This window comes from Mytilus trossulus, chromosome 11 (genome assembly GCF_036588685.1).
Source record: "Mytilus trossulus isolate FHL-02 chromosome 11, PNRI_Mtr1.1.1.hap1, whole genome shotgun sequence".
Classification (NCBI taxonomy): Eukaryota; Metazoa; Mollusca; class Bivalvia; order Mytilida; family Mytilidae; genus Mytilus; species Mytilus trossulus.
In genome coordinates this window covers 9822700-9840227 of record NC_086383.1, presented here as the reverse complement: position 1 = coordinate 9840227, position 17528 = coordinate 9822700, and the positions used below count along the sequence as shown (strand labels likewise).

At 29.9% G+C, this 17528-nt stretch overlaps 1 protein-coding gene across 5 annotated transcripts in view; it reads left to right on the top strand.

The window, feature by feature from the left end:
* The window catches only part of LOC134690720 (kinesin-like protein KIF13B), a 111015-nt gene that overhangs the window by 35612 nt on the left and 57875 nt on the right, over positions 1-17528 (top strand). For all 5 annotated transcript variants that reach the window (XM_063550748.1, XM_063550747.1, XM_063550750.1 and 2 more), the window contains exons 4-8: positions 534-646; positions 1326-1437; positions 2052-2264; positions 3098-3208; positions 5558-5692. In XM_063550748.1, coding sequence (XP_063406818.1) covers positions 534-646; positions 1326-1437; positions 2052-2264; positions 3098-3208; positions 5558-5692 — 684 coding nt within the window. The remainder of the gene's footprint in view (positions 1-533; positions 647-1325; positions 1438-2051; positions 2265-3097; positions 3209-5557; positions 5693-17528) is intronic.

Below are 17528 nucleotides of genomic sequence, written 5' to 3'. Positions count from 1 at the left end.
ATTTAAAAAATTTATGATCTTGGAAGACAATGATTCTTATGTTTGTGTTTTGTCTTCTGATGTTTTTGATTTTTTTTTTGAATTTTGACTTTTACAGTTGTTTTTGTCTTTGAATTTTTGTTTCAACCCCTCTAGAGTATTCATTTTTCCAGTGGTCTAAGTTATAGTCACTAGCTTTTCAACACTGAGTTTGTGAATTCAAAACCTGCTCATGGCTAGTGGTCCGATTCCTTAATCAAATGACAATGGAGAATGGCTTGTCAGTTTTTCTGAGGAAGGTCAGTGGTTTTCTCTGGACTCTGCAGCTTCCTTTACCAATAAAAACTTACCGCCACAAAATAGCATAATAGTGTTGGAACTAAAAGTTGTATTAAACAAGGAACAATCAATTAATAAATCAAAGTCCCGGATATGACTATGCATGTAGAACTCATTCTGTTATTCATTTAAAATAACAAAAAATGCTGTAATGTAATAGAATTCTAGAGAATGTATTTAATACACGATTTTAATTGTTTATGTTTTTTTTCCAGGTTAGTGGGGAGAAAGCCAGTAAGATTAGTTTGGTTGATTTAGCTGGTAGTGAACGTGCTCAGAAAACTGGTGCTGTGGGGGACCGTCTCAAAGAGGGAAGCAACATTAACAAGTAAATAATACTACAAATATCTATAATTAAAAACTTATCAATAAGTGGCGGTTGACATTCATTAAGTGTAAAACCAGACAAATCATGTTGTGTGCCATAAACATAAAAAAATGGGAAGATGTGGTATGATTGCCAATGAGACAACTCTCCACAAAAGACCAAATGACACAGAAACCGTAAAAGAAATAGAACATTGATATAATGGAATATGTAGACATCTCTCTCACAAGGAAGCACAAGCATGGAGACACATTCTACAGCATCCACACAGTATACTGAGTAACAAACCCTGCAGTAAATATAAAAAGATGTGATATGATTGGCAATGAGACAACTCTCCAAAAGAGATCAGTGACACAGAAACAGTAAAAGAAATAGATCAGTGATATAATGCAATATGTAGACAGCTCTCTCACAAGCATTTGTTTACTTAAGTACCCGGTACATTGTTTATTAGATTTATACATTAAATAGCATGCTTTCGCAAAATAACACAGAACATGGTTAAACATGAAAAAAGCTGGATTTCTTTGGGAAGGAAACAAACTTGCAAAAAGCTTATTTTCTACTGTAATTAATACTAAATTCTTTGAAGCATATGAAAGCAAGATTTCATCTGTCTTGGTTGAAATGAGGAAGTAAAATATTAGTTTTAAAGTATTCATGTTATATTTTGTAGATCTTTAACAACTCTAGGGTTAGTAATATCAGCTCTAGCTGACCAGTCAGCGGGGAAGAAGAAAGATAAGTTTGTACCCTACAGAGATTCTGTCTTAACATGGCTTCTCAAAGTAAGTTATACGATAATTTATAAGGAATACATCTGTTCAATCAGTAAAAAATAAATAATGACTGCATCAATTAATCAGTAGATTGCTTTCTGTATTCAGCTAACTCACCAGGACTAAAAGGTGTGTTGCATGCTAGGAAAAAATGTCAGGGAAGGTCTGGGTCAACCAAGCAAAGAAAAAAAAATGTGACTATTCTGCTTCCATTTGTACCAAGTTGATTAAAATCCAACGAGCAGTGACCCCACAGTTATAATGATTAAAAACAACATGTTTTGATATGAAATACATATCAAAACATTGAAAACTTATGGCCATGCATTATATCTTATATTCAGAACAAACAAAAAAACAGTTTAATAATCAGAATTATACTGATTTCAGAAATATTTTCCAAAATTGCTGCATGTAATTTCTTAACTCAAGGTTTATGTGAAAAATATCATAACTGGCGCTGTATATTCTACAGTAAGGGTACACCACTCTTACATAGTTGTTGTGAAATCTGATATTTAATATCTATGACATTGATAATATGTAAACATGTTACAAGACTAGTTTACCTTAGTTAAAGGGAGATAACTATGATTTATAAAATAAACTTTTGTGTTTTACAGGATAATTTAGGTGGTAACAGTAAGACCGTGATGGTAGCCACACTAAGTCCTTCTGCTGATAATTACGAGGAAACTTTATCGACACTTCGTTATGCTGACAGAGCTAAACGTATCGTTAACCATGCTGTCATCAATGAAGATCCAAACGCTAAAATTATACACGATTTGAGATCAGAATTAGAAAACCTGAAATGTCAGTTAAATGAGGCACAGGTTTGTATAACTTATTGGTTCAGATTATCTGTGAGTGAGTCTACTGTAAATTCAAAAATTAATGCAGGGTTTTTAATATTGTGAAAAATGCGACTGAGTGGTAAACGCAATAATTTAAACTCGCATTTTGAAATATCTTACATGAATGCATTTTGAAATATTTTACATGAATTTAACAGGTTTTTTCTCAAAATCTTAAAAATTAAAATTGCATTCAAGTCTAAAATGACAAAATCGCAAAAATAAATGCACACAATAATATATGAATTTACAGTATATCAAACCCTTTTGATATACCTAAAATTGAGAATGGAAATGGGAATTTCAAATGTTTTAAAATAACTATAAAACACAAGTTCAAATTGTTGGTCCTTATATGAAACCTGTTACTAGCTACTCAGATTCTGGACTTTCAGTTAAGAAGTTCTTTTCTATACCAGAAATGTTAAGAGAGAAAAAATAAATCAAACAAACTTATCACTGGATAGAAACATTTGATAGGTAATGAGTAAAATTATATCAACTTTGACACACTACAAAACATGTGATTAGTATGAATGGTACTTTCATTTGGGAATTACAAATCTTATTGTTTTACAAACCTTTGACAATGTTTATAAATTATTTTTACATAATAGATATCAAAAGATGTGGTATGAGTGCCAATGAGACAACTCTCCATCCAAGTCACAATTTGTACAAGTAAACCTTTATAGATCAAAATACAACACAGAGCCTTGACTCACACCAAACAGCAAGATATAAGGGGCACCAAAATAACTATTGTAAAACAATAAGTTCATATTTCTTTATAAATATATTTTATATTACAGAGTATGAAGGCACCTAACTTAAAAGAAAGGCTGGAAGAATCAGAAAAGATAATGAAAGAAATGACTAAAACGTGGGAAGAAAAATTAAAAGAAACAGAAAAAATACACAAGGTTAGTTGCTCAAAATAGTTATTATGATATTTTGTTATAACTTGTATGACTTCTTGTAATGAAAAGCCCTATACTGAAAAATATAATATGCAGGCTTTTGTTTTGGATTTCATTGGCTATTATTGTGTCAGAGTCAAATTTTCAATCTACTCCCCATTTTAAAGATATAATGGAGCACATAGCAGTACTGTATTAGTAAGTTTATCTGTTGCCATGGTAAGAGATCATGTGATATCATCATCCAAAATGGTAATGTCACTAAATCATGAAACAGTCGTCAGTGACATATTGCTATAACCCTTTCCTCCATATTGACGCCTTTTGACGCCACCCCCTTTACTCCATGATGACGCCTTTTGACGCCTGTGTAGTACCTTAGTTAAAATGCTTTGACTACAAAGTGTCTGCCTCAGACTTAATAAAATTTGTATCCAATGTGAAAAGGATATTCATAAGAATATCTAACTAAAATTTATTTGATGGAATATTTGTTTTTCTCAATGCCTTAATACTTCAAAGCATTTTTTCAATATTTTGTTGAATAATCCTATGCGAATGAAGTATGCAAAACAAAAATTTCAATGGAGGAAAGGGTTATCATAAGTAAATGTAAAAAAATTATCATATTATTTGAAATTAAATTCAGATGTATGTATTCTCTCAGGTTTGAGAACACAGAGACATGAACAAAATTGATCTATTTTGGATGGTAAGAGGGAAAGTATGATTTCAGTTACAGCTTTTTTCTGGTCATTTGAACTATTATAAAGAAATATATACAATGCTTGTTTCTTTCTCAACACTTCCTTGGTACCTCAAACATGTTGCTGAATCATCGTCTTCTATGGATGAGAAATGCTTGACACTTTTAAAGTTCTTATACCTTAAATGGCAAATGTGAAGCCTTGGCTACTTTCATTATACAAAATTCAGTTGCTTTCTAGATATTTCACAAGTTCACAAGCCACACATGCACCAGTGGAGCCTTGGCTTGGACTTTACAAAAATGTGATCCCTTGGATTTATTCTATTGTCTATACTACGAGACAAGGACTTTGAGAGCACTATTAAAAATATCAAATGGCATTGTCATTTACAGTACGGTACCCAGGGTTTCCGCTGGCGGTCGCCATTTTCGCAATTTGCGAAAAAATAATAATTGTGGCGATTAAAATTCGTCATTGGCGAAAGAATTTGGCAAAAGAAATACATGAAATATATATAACGATTTATTTTCAGCCATCTTGTTTATTTACTTTTTTTCGGGTTTCTCTGACTTTACCGATCAGACAATACTCGGATTTCACCTTGAACCCGTTAAGATTTTGACAGAAAATCAATAATCAGCTGATTGCATTCATAGTTATCAACATCAAAGGACTAATTAATAAAGGTGTTGATTGTATGATATGACAAAATGATTTGGTTAAATGGCTTCTGTCACAATTCACAAAAGAGATTTATTAACCACTTTGCGACGCACGTGTTTGAAGCAAAAATTTACGCTTCCTCTCCTTCTTTTCATGATAGTCCAGAAAAGAAAATTGTTGTTATGACGAAAAATGTTCAAAAGCAAGACAGGTCTCTGATTTAAAACTTTATCATTTAACTTTCATATTGATCACTGATTTGAGTGGGTACTTCAAAGTAGTTTAAGTGACACACGTGTTTCAAGCATCTAGTTTTACTTATTTACGATGGTCTAAAACAGAAAACTGTTGTTATGAAGAAATCTTTTCAAAAGGTTGGCATGAGAGTAACCCTTCAATGTAATGACTTCACTTTACACGAGGGATCAATTCCAAGCGATAAGATGCTTCGTTTTGTTGTAAAAATCACTTCTTATTTAGGGGGCTGGAAAAAAAGGAAAATTTAAAAAGAAAAATATATTTGTGTTACTTCATGTACTTGGCGAAAAATATAATAAAGTGGCGAAAAATATATTGTTTTGGCGAAAGAGGTGGCGAAAAGAATAATTGACCCAGGGGAAACCCTGACAGTACCTATTATGAAAATAGGAGTTAAAAAATGGCTGAATTCCTACTTTAATTTATTGCATGGCAATGTAACTAGAGTTCTAGGGTCATGCATGGCAAAGTTACTCAAGTTCATGGGTAATGCATGTGAATGGTTTAGGAATCTGTGGACTTTATTTTTTTTATTATTTATTGTAATTATACCCCTGTTTAAAAGAAACTATAAATAATGTTGTATCCCTGCCTGTTTGTGCAAATGTCTGTCTGTACCTTGAAATTACTGTCACATTTTTATCACTAAATATATTGTGACTTCATGTTTATTATCCGTTTAATATTTTAATGTTGAAATATGCTATATATTGTTTTCCAGGAGAGACATGATGCTTTAGAACAGATGGGTGTATCCGTAGAGAAATCTGGTATCAAGGTGGAAACTGGAAAGTATTTCCTGGTCAATCTGAATGCTGACCCCTCGCTGAATGAATTGCTGGTGTACTATCTTAAGGTAAGCAGTAATGTTGTCAGACTAGAAAACACAATGTGTCATCGCTGGACCAACCAAATATTTGTTGCAAATGCTTAACTTTGTAGGAGCATAATTTTGGTTTGAAAAATTTGTTTTATTCCAGAAGCACAGACACAGACATGGAGAGCAAACTATTACTGATACAATAGATCTATTCTTACAAATACAATATATTTAAAATCTTTTTCAAATTTATTTGTGGAAACCATAAATTGTTTTTACTCGAAATGATAAACCAGAACACTTATATTATCTAGAGGTTTTAGTTAAAATATATATTTACAAATATAAATATATCAAATTTCTTAAACCCCCTTTCCTTCTCTGAATCATCCTAAATGTTTATCCTATGAATTTACTGCCTTCTTTGTATCAAACGCTCATGCCATTAAGAATACTATTTGTGATGCATTAGTTTTACACAGAATACTATTTGTGATGCATTAGTTTTACACAGAATACTATTTGTGATGCATTAGTTTTACACAGAATACTATTTGTGATGCATTAGTTTTACACAGAATACTATTTGTGATGCATTAGTTTTACACAGAATACTATTTGTGATGCATTAGTTTTACCCAGAATACTGACACTTTAAATGTTTCTTCCACATCGTACTTTGATGCATAATATAAACATTGGTAACTCCACAATTGTTTTAAGTGCATAGTCTTGCAGTGTTCCCATGAGGGAAAAGGTTGGGGGAAAAAGATATAAAAAGAATGCATTGATTTACAAATTTGAAATGGGAGACTGATTTATCCTACAAAAGTTAATAACTGATAAATATAAGAATACATTAAAACTACTTTGGTTGTCAAACATCCAGAAATGTACTGCATCATAAAATAACACTCAAATAATGCAGATTATCTCCCCTCATTGGAAGATGATTGATTATCTCCCCTTTGACTGTTAAGAAATATTGAACTAATGATAAATTATATCCCAGGAGAATAAAATCTAATATAGTATATGAATTATGTCACAAAATAAGCGTGATAATGATGAAATACAGTAATTTCTTATGAATATTTATGGAATCCTGTAGTGAAAAGATTTTTTATTTACAATCAAATTACATTTGGTTGGTGATAATATAAATTGTGCAACTTTGTCATTGGAGATATGTTTTCTAGGAAAAAATCAATACACAATTTATTTTAAATCATATTTTTATAAATTTTAATTTTTATTTTGAATAAAATGTTTTCAGGTCTAGTTGAATGAATAAACAAAATATATATATTTTTTGTAAGAAAGTGTTGTTTTGTTGTAAAAACCTATTTTTTGTCACACTTTAAATTCTGAAATATGATAATTTTAAATAAATTCAAAAATCACTTATGTCAGTGATATTTGTATTGGCTTAAGATTTTAATATGCTAACATTTAAACATTTGGGGTAAATTTTAGGCAATCTAAAACAAACTGATATTGGACAAGAATTATTTAAATCTAGAACAGATTTTGATTTTATGATAGAAGCAGCATTACAAAAAAAATCATTTGTCTGCAATTTTGATCTTTGCATAGGATACTGAATGAAATGTATTAATTATGCTGTATATTTAAAAAAAACAGAAATTATCAGAATTCTTTCTTCTTACAGATAAATATACAAGATTTCTTTACACATTTGTTGCATATTCAACATACTGTCATCGAACTTATTTAGAATTTTAACTTTTTTTTTACATTTGAATATCTTTTAATCATGTATAATAATTGATTATTGATTTTAATTCTGATGGAAATGGGCAGCACTCCTTTTGCGCCAATTACTGTTTTTCAGGGGTATCATTTGCGCCAAATTTGTTTTCTTCAAATGTATCAATTGCGCCAGTTTTCGTAACTCATTTGCGCCAATTTACCTGAACACATATTGATCGTACATATTAAAGATTATATCTAGTATCATTTTTGTCTTATAAACTTTTATCCGCTAAATAATTGTTACTCTTGTTTGTAAAAGGTGAGTATAAATAATAGGATTACCATTAAACTAAAGGTATGCATATAAACAAAAAGGTAAACACCAACTATAAAAAAGTGTTCAGTGACGAATATAAAAGTATCAGTTTAACATATAACATGGATGTATAAAGAAATTAGAATCGAATCGAGGGAAGCCAGTTGTGTTAGATGGCCATAAATTTTGTCAGGCTTTTATTAAGAAAAGTGGAGAAATAAGATGGCGATGTACTACAAAAAACTGCAGTGCTACAGCTTATACCGATGAGCAATGCGTAGCTGTTCTAAGTGGAAATCTTGCACATATACATGAGACAGACCCACAAAAGTTATAGCATCAAATACTACAAACATCATGCAAAAGAAAAGCCAAAGAAAATATATCCGAAAGGTCAGCTGAGATCATATGTTCGCTTTTTCTTTAAATTTGCGCAATCGTATATTTTATTTTTGGTGCAAACGATACCATGTAATTTTAAAACAGGTGGCGCAAACAAAGCATTGAAGAAAAAAAGTTGTGGCGCAAAAGGACGCATTTTTGGCGCAAACGGATCTCTCCCTGGAAATGTAAAGCATGGAATAAACAAATATACAGAATTTATTCAGAGAATAGATGATGAAAACCAAGACATTTTTATAGTTTCTTCTTGTCCATTTTTAATATAATTATTTGATGACCATCTTCTCGTTGGAAACATTTTTATTGATTAACAAATAAATTTGTCTGTGGTCTGTATCAATAAAGAATTTATATAGAAGAGATATGATTCAATACTTTATATACAGCATCAAGGGGGTATAAATACCATCTTTGAAAAGTAGGTCACAATAACTTTTATTTTAGAGATCATTTTTAAAGTATTTATCTGTGTTTTTGTGGCATCTGAGTTTATCATATCGAAACACATTTTGGAATTTGCAATTTCATTTTGTTAAAATTATTTCGATTATAATCCTGTTGCATTTTCAGAATAATATAAACATCGCAATAATTTCTGAATTTACAGTATAGCTAGTTTCCGAGGAAAAGCAAGAAAATTTAACTTCACGTCAAAAATAATATTAAACCAGCACAGATTTTTTTTTAAATAAAAGTTAAACTTAGAGTAAATATTGGATTTCTTGTGATGAATTATAGTTTGACCCTTTAGTGTTAGATATTATTTGATTTTTTGACGGAACATTAATCATAGCTATGTCTGATCTCTAGCTGGAAGGTGTTACTAAGTACATCAGAACAACACATTACTGTTGATTTTTATTCTTTGGTTTTCTAAGGTCCTAAAGGAAATTTAAAATGTTTGTAATTTTTCATAAATATTCCAAGTCAGGTTGAAGGGTATATTTTTACCGCATTTTTTATTAGACAAATATTTTTTTTTTTTTTTCTAGGGAAATTTCATTAAAATTATAAAGAGTAAATTTTTCTACATTTTATTGCAAATATCACTAAAAAGTTATGCTCAAATTTAATGCACAGTTTTCAAGTGAAGTTTAAATATGAAATTAAAAAGTGTATACATTTTTCACATGGAAAAACACGTTTTACAGGATTTTTATGATTTTTTCATGGAAATTAAAAAATGAAAACTCACATAAAATGAAGCTGACATAGAAAATTATATTTGAATTTCATGATATTTTAAAGTTAAATATCATGAGAGTAAATTACTTTGTGCAAATAATTAAATTCAGTAGACATGTAATAACTATAGTACATGTATTAAATATACAGGCCTTATAGATCTGCAATCCTATTTAATCCTAATCTTTAAAAGCTGGGATTTTATGATATTTTACCATATTTCATAATTAACAACTAGCGCCTATTTTAAAGACCAACCCACCAATTAAGAAGCCTCAAAGTCAACCATATTCCCATAAAGCTCTAAATTATAAGTTATTCAAAAATAGTTTAAATTTCGAAAATTACTTTGATATTTTAGAAAACAAAAACATTGCTTCTTTTTGTAGATTTAGAACTTTGAACACAAAAATTCCTATCGAAATTGGTAGATGGCAAAACATTCAGAGAGAAAATCGTATTTGTACTTTGTGCAATAACGGTGATATTGGCGACGAGTTCCATTACATTTTAGAATGCTCAGCAATAGACGATAGTAGACAATTGGTGCTAAAGAAACCTTTTATAAACAGACCAAATATTCTTAAATTTCAACGTCTCATGAATAGTAGCAACCCGTTTGAACTAAATAATTTGTGCAAGTTTATAAGAATTATTATTAAATACCTAGAATCTCCTGGGTAATCACTTTATGTCTCTATTTTTACATTTGTATTTAAAATTTATACTATGTTAATTTATTTGTATATGTCTCTGTATCATTGTACTTTGGTTTACGTGAATAAAGATATATATATATATATATATCTTGACACCTCACATATAACTTCTAATAATTCTGATATACTTCTTGGCGTAATTAACACACAGAAAAATTACTAAATATTTGAAGGATGATGGAATCTGAAAGACAAATGAAAAAGAATGATATTTCAATGGTTAATAGATAACAAACAATATAATGATAAAAATTATCAGTAATTACTACAGGAATCTTTTACTACATTGTACCATTTATTGCTTTGACTGAATTTAACAGAACAGGATTGCTGAAAAAAAGACATTACAAAAAAAATCAATTTAATTTATCAAAAATAAATAAACAACTCTTGTTTTGTTGACATTGTGATATTAAAGACATGATTTGAATAAAAAGTGTTATAATTCTGTGATTGGTAAACAAAGATTCCACTCAACACTTAATGTTGCTACTTTGTAGAAAATGACATTTTTATAGAAATCCAATTTACACAGTTTTTCTGATCACTCCACAGCCACAAGTTATATAGTATTGATTGACAGCTAACAAATTTGTCTCTTAATTGACGATACATTTGCTGTGAGGTACACAATCTATAGAAAGTAACTTGAGAGATGACATTGAAATAAAGTCATCAGAGAAAACATTGCCAAAAAGCAAAAAAAATATTAAAAGAGACAAATTTAATCCTGGTTATTGTTAATGAAAGATATACTAGCTGGTTCTTATGCATGGTGCCTTTTTGTGTTCTTTGCATTCACAGGCACTTTTGTTACATATTTTTGGGATGATATGTTTAATCCCCTTCTTATTAAGTTTATATTTTCAAATATATTTAAAGAAGTTTTTCAGAGAGCAGATTTTTCAAATTTTAATTAATTGTTTTGATCTAGTGACTAATATTTCAGGCATAATTGAAACAAAAGTTTTGTTTAGCAATCTTAAAAGATTTTGATACTCTAGCTAGCTAGCTTGGCTTCAACCTTATTGAAATGGATATCAGTTAATTTTCTGTTCATCTGTACACAAGCCAATCTGTTTTAGTGAATGGTTTTCCAATATTTTCCCCAGTCATTCTCATACAATGACTTGCCAATTAAAATGGCATGATTTATTCTATAATCAAAAATAAATGTCATTTGGTTTTATAAGATTGACATTTTCTCAGCAGTTATGAGAGTAGAAGAATGAGAAATAGACGTGATAAAAATCTTGCAAATAATTTTTGTTTGCTTTCTTATAAAAAAAAGGAATCATGTCCAATTTATTCTTGGAAATTTATCACTTTCCCTAATCAAACTTAATTCCCTGAAGAAAAGAATAGAGTCACAAGTATTCTTATGTGTACTGTAGTGACAAATAAGAAACAAAGCTCCCCTGTGACATTGATGAATTGATATTGTTGAAATAGGATTAGTAAAAAATATCATAAGAGTTAACAAAACTTGTTTGGAAGAAGAAGAAAAAAAACAGTATATTTTATAAGGATTTTTATGTTGGAACATTGAAAAAAAACATATTTTTGCACTTGATTGCTTCAGAACCTTTTTTGTAGCACCAGTTGTAATGAAAGAACCATCACATTTTACTCATGTCTGACCATACATCCCAAAGTTGGTTTCCATTCTTCAATTTTAGTTTGCTGCAACCAAATCTCATAAAACTTATACACAATGCTTAGTATCACACAGGTCAAGTTAAATATTTTGGTGGTGTCACTTTCAAAAAATTGTAAATTGTCCATTTATAACATTTTATGCAAGCAGGGGCATCATAGTGTCCAATGGGCACACTCTTCGTTTATTTAATTTACTTTATATTGTGGACCTTTGTATGTGCAAGTTCTTATTGTATGAAACTGGCAGTCTTAAATTACATCTTAATTTTACCACAAATTTTTATTTTACCAAAGAAACTATCCATCTCTGGTTATTGTCAGTCCTTCTGTCCCAAAATAATTGTGCTTACTGCTGGTAAGAACAATTGTTGATGGCAACCATTCAATTGGACTTGCACCTAACCTGAGTGAGTCACTGAGTTTTGCTAGAAGTGATTCTGAACATAATCTTGAACTTATTCAATTGGGAATTTACTGTGTTACAACATTATAAATATAAATCTGCTAGAAGTTAAAAAAGCTTATAATTATTATTCATAAATATTTCTCTTCAATTTCCTAATTGCTTTAGATTCTAATGCATTGTATCTAAATCATGTTTTGGGAATAATTTAGAATATCAGTTTACAAACATCTTAACATGCATTAGAAGTAGTTTATGAAATGTTAACCATATAATTAAGTTAGTTACATATAAGTTTCACTTAGATTTTGTTATATAATCTTATTTCGTAAGAAAATACTCGATGAGTGAAATTAAATCAAAGTTTTACTTTCCTACCATGATAGAAACATGATATTTGCAAAGCAGTTACTAAGCTGGTAATTGAATTTGAATTTGAATTCTTTAATGAAAAAGTTTGAGATATGTTCCAGCTATAAAAACACCATGTAAGAATACAGAAAATGAAATTACCATTTTAAGGAGTGTAAATTGCTAAGTATAACAGAACAAACATTGATTTTGTGGATATCTGATTATATCATTTGAAAGTTTTTGTCTATTTAAATCAATACATTTACTTGTTGAAGAATCATGCCTGATATTTTTTAAGGGTGAAAGATTTTGTAAAAAAATAAAAGAAAGATTTTTTGTCAATCTTAATTATTACATTTAGTTGTTACATAAGACAAAATAAGAAAATTTCCTGATGTTTTAAAGGGAAGAAGATTTTGTCAGGATTAAAAGAAAGATCTCAGGCACGTTACTATTATGATTTTGTCAGGATTAAAAGAAAGATCTCAGGCACGTTACTATAATGATTGCCAGAGTTATAAATTTTCTGCTGTCTGATATTTTAAAGAGTAAAAGTATTTGTTAAGAATGAAAGACAGATTTAAGTCCAGAAGTGTATTTAGAAAACACAGGGTTAGACAGTCATGTTTTTAAGAATACCAGATTTTTAAAGAAGATTTCAGTATACTGTCTAATACTAAGGAGACTCTGTCTGATATTTTGTATGGGATTCAAGACAGCACTGAAATATTATTGAAATATATATCCCTTTTTCACAGACGAACTCCATTAAGAATGTCATCTTATATGGGATAATTTAGAAACATTACTTTGGCATCTAACGTTATCTAAGTATTTGAAATCTCTGATGAATTGTTTGCCTTACTTTATTCCAAAACAAAACCCTTGTTTTAAAGTTTGCCTTACTTTATTCCAAAAAGTTAACTTTTGATTTAAAATCTAGACTATATTTCAATGAACCATTTGCCAAAGTTTTTATTCAATTACATGATATTCATCCAAATGAATATCCTTTTTAAATTTTAAAGTTGGAAATTTCCATAATCTTAAGCTTGTAGAAAATGATCTCAAATTGTTAATTCAATTTGTAACAAAATAGAATGTCTAAATAAACATTTCTTAGCATTGCGATGCTATTCATAGCCTATTGCTTTCTTATTAACTAAATTTTCTGTAGGCTATTAAATCAAAAAGACTTTTTCTGGAGTAAAATACGGAAATGAGAGTTTAGTTACTCAGTGTAGAAGTTAATTAAAGTCCATATTATGCTTTGAAATTTACAATTATTGGACGCCGTGTTTCATTATCTAAAAATTTAGAAGGAGTTAAGCCTAGGATTCATTAACTTCAGTGATTGGAAGAAAAGATGAAAGTTCAACAAAAATTGTTTTCTTCGACTTGATAAAGATTGTCAGAATGTTTTTGACAGTCTATGATGATCACTGACGTTGTATTGATGAACATAGTTTTATCCAGGGATGTCAACATTTGGGTATTTTTAAATGTTTTTTAACAGTACCACAAACTAGAATATTGCAGAATCAGCAAATATATTTATAATTTATTAGGCATGTCTATTTCTATGAAATAGAATAAAAAAAACAAAAAAAAACAGTAATTTCCTCAAAAACGTAATTAAATTTATTCAGGCTGTTATAATATTTAATAGTATTTGACAAAATGTTATGACAAAAATGGGACACCAGTTCAAACTTTAATTCATAGTGATGGATGCTTGAGGGGGCTGTGTATCGATTTTAGAATCCTGAGAACTAATTAAGTGACATTATTTTCTATTACTTTTTTAATGGTGAATAATAGTTCTACAAAGAGGGGAAAACCTGCAGAGACATTCTTGCCGGGAATTCTTAAATTGTAGATCCTGAATAACGATAATTGACAACAAAATTGGTGGTTGAATCCTGTCCTTGTCTTAACGGAGTCTTAAGTATAATTAAGAGAGAAAAATGTGGTGAAGTATTTAGGATTCTGTAGATTACATCTAATATTAAAGGGTTTCTATTGGCAGAAATTGGCTTGTTGAACTTTATTTGACCTCAAAGTATTGTTCAGATAAAAATATGTCCTGAAAGAAGAATGAAAAAAACAAACTGAAAAAGACAAGACATTTGCGGCGTGAAATTTTCATTCCTTGATAAAGAACACTGGATTTTTTTGGGGAGGGGGAGGGGGCATTGTAATCATAAATTGTAATACATAAATATTAGATATTAATAAAATAGAATTTACACTGAAATACTTCTAAGTTAGAGTTTTCCACTTGCTGTCAAAATAATTGAGAAGTTAAGAATAGCCAGTGTTTTTTCAGATTTGTAGCATTATGTGGATATATGTAAGATTGCTTTTTTGTTTTGGTCTGCTTATTATATAAAAACAAATTGTTGAGAATCTAATCTAAATTACTAGAAAGACACTCACTGTCACCATGAAGATGGAGATGTCTTGTTCTTGTAAAAAAATATTAAACTTCATAGGTTTACTTTACAACTCTTGGTTTAGATGTACCATGCAAACTTATTGTTTAGGTTGTTAATGAATTTTCACAGTCACATTCAATTTAAAAGGCTTAGGTCGCAGACTTCTTATGAACCAAGCTTTACTGTGTGTTTGTTTATTCTATAATAGGTAGCTGTAAAGGTATAGGAGGGTTGAAATCTCCCTAAACACATTCAACCCTGAGGCATCATTGTTACTCTCCTAATTCAGGAATGTCTTATGCCTTGTATTAGTCTTGTGGATTTTCAAAATTTTTAAACACATGTTGAGTTTAGTGTGGTGTTCATTTTACTGGACAGTTTTCCAGTTTGAATGGTTTTACACTAGTAATTTTGGGGCCCTTTATAGCTTGTTCAGTGTGAGCCAAGGCTCTGTGTTGAAGGCTGTACATTGACCTATAATGGTTTACTTTTTTAAAATTGTTATTTGGATGGAGAGTTGTCTCATTGGCACTCTCACCACTTCTTCCTATATCTATATAGTGTAGATAATTGTTAAGAGGCCAGCCGAAGCCCACTACTGGGTGCTGGATATTCTTGCTGTGTTGAAGATCCATTGGTGATCTTGGACTGTTTTTCCTCATACTTGGCCATTGTTTATCAAATCACAATTTGATGTTCTAACAATTTCTAAATTTTCCAGTAAATGTGACAATATTTGCATAGTAAAATTAGACTGAGTGTAAGACAGTTGTATTGATTAAGGAATCTGTAAAGTTAATGAAATGACTTCTAAATATTTCATAGCAGTAAATCATTCTAGCTTTACTGACCGAGAAATGGTAGTCTCGTTCTTTTTCCGTCTGGATTTGTTACAAAGCTACTCAGGCGTTGTTGACAGGTTCTACTATTGCTGTCTTCCGATTTCTCGTCACAAATTGACATAACATATAATCAACACGTAGAAAATAGAATAACGCTGAAATGTGCCTTGTTTGTTAATTGTAGACTTTTATCTTATCTTGGTTTCTTTTAAATGTATAATAACGATTGGAAAAAAGTATGCTGTTTTGAGCAACGCTGTTTATTTTCAAGGTTGGAGTTTTAGGAAACATTATTTGAACTACATTAGCATAGTTTATGACATTGATTATATTTTTGCCTTCTTCAAAAAATGTAAGTTTCAATACAAAAACAAAATATAAGATATCAAAAACATTTGACTGCTGTATAAAACATTTTGGCAGAGTTCCTATACTTTAGGGTTGCAAAATACTTGCCTTAATATCCTTCGAAGCTTAAATCGACACAAATTCAAAATATAAAATTGACTATAATGAATAAAAAATTTGGCTGAGTCCTTGTACTTTTGAGTTGCAAAGTACATTGCAAATTACTTGCCTATCGATTTGAAACATTAGTATATTATTTTGTCAGATGAGAATATTTGTTTTTATAATCATAAGATCCAATTTACAACTTCTAGCAGTAAATCCCTGATGCTAATATTTACAGATCATAAATGTAACTATTACATGAGAAATCATTCGTTACTTATCCTGCGTGTTGGATTGCTTCGGACAGAGAAGTGTCCATTTATTGATTCCGGTGTAATTAATGTTGTATTCAATCATCGGTCCTAATCCGACACGAACAAAAACAGGTAATAAAGTGACTATATGATTGGTCAACTTCCAATCAGAAAGGTTTGTCCTCACAATTTATTCGTTAATCAAAGTTCGATGTTAATGAGAAAAGTTAACCTTGAATACTCTCCTTAACAAATCTCCCGATCATTCCGTGTAATGGAATTGTATTCTCCCAAGATTTCAACGAGGAAAAAAGAAAGTAGAGCAGATGTTTTCTATATTTTTATTTATTGGATGAAATTTTTTTACGATTGTCAAGCACAATGATTAAGTGAACAAAGTTGTGATATAAAAAATGTAGTCTTTTTATTAGCAGACTTAATCTAGTAAACGAACAAGTGAAAAATGATAGCTTAGCATACTTTTTAACTGTGTATGACAGTTAGATAAAGTTACTCACAGTAACCAATTGAAAATTTTATTTTGTGTAAGTGAATTAAGTCGTATACCTAATTACAATGTTGAAAAAGGATACAAAAATTGGCATTGTAATATATAAGAAAGTTTGTATATGTGTCATGGTAAAAAATCCTAATGATAAAAGTAGAAAGTTTTTCGTTGGAAAGAGAATTGGATTTTTATAACCAACTAAAAATTATCAGCTATTGACAGAGGCATTTTTTTACAACAGTTTATGTTTGCTAAACGGCAGTGAAAAAAATCGTTAGTATTTAATTTCTGAATTATAAAGCGAAGAGTTGTTTTTGTGTTTAAACAAATTATGGGAATTCAATAAACGTATTTTGTACAGGAATAACCATCATATATTTAATCTGTTTGAAAACGTTTAAATTAATTTACGATTGTTTATTGGAAATAAATCTTTTGGCTAACAATACATTTGACATAGATAATTCTGGGAAATTTGATTTGTATTGGACAAGTTAGTAGTTGCTGAGAGTGACCAGTAAAGAATTAGTCCTGACATGACGAATGGTTTAATAAAGACCTAGGTTAACCTGCGTCGCACATCAGAAAATTGCTTTGAAATCCTCAAAGCAGTGAGTTTTACA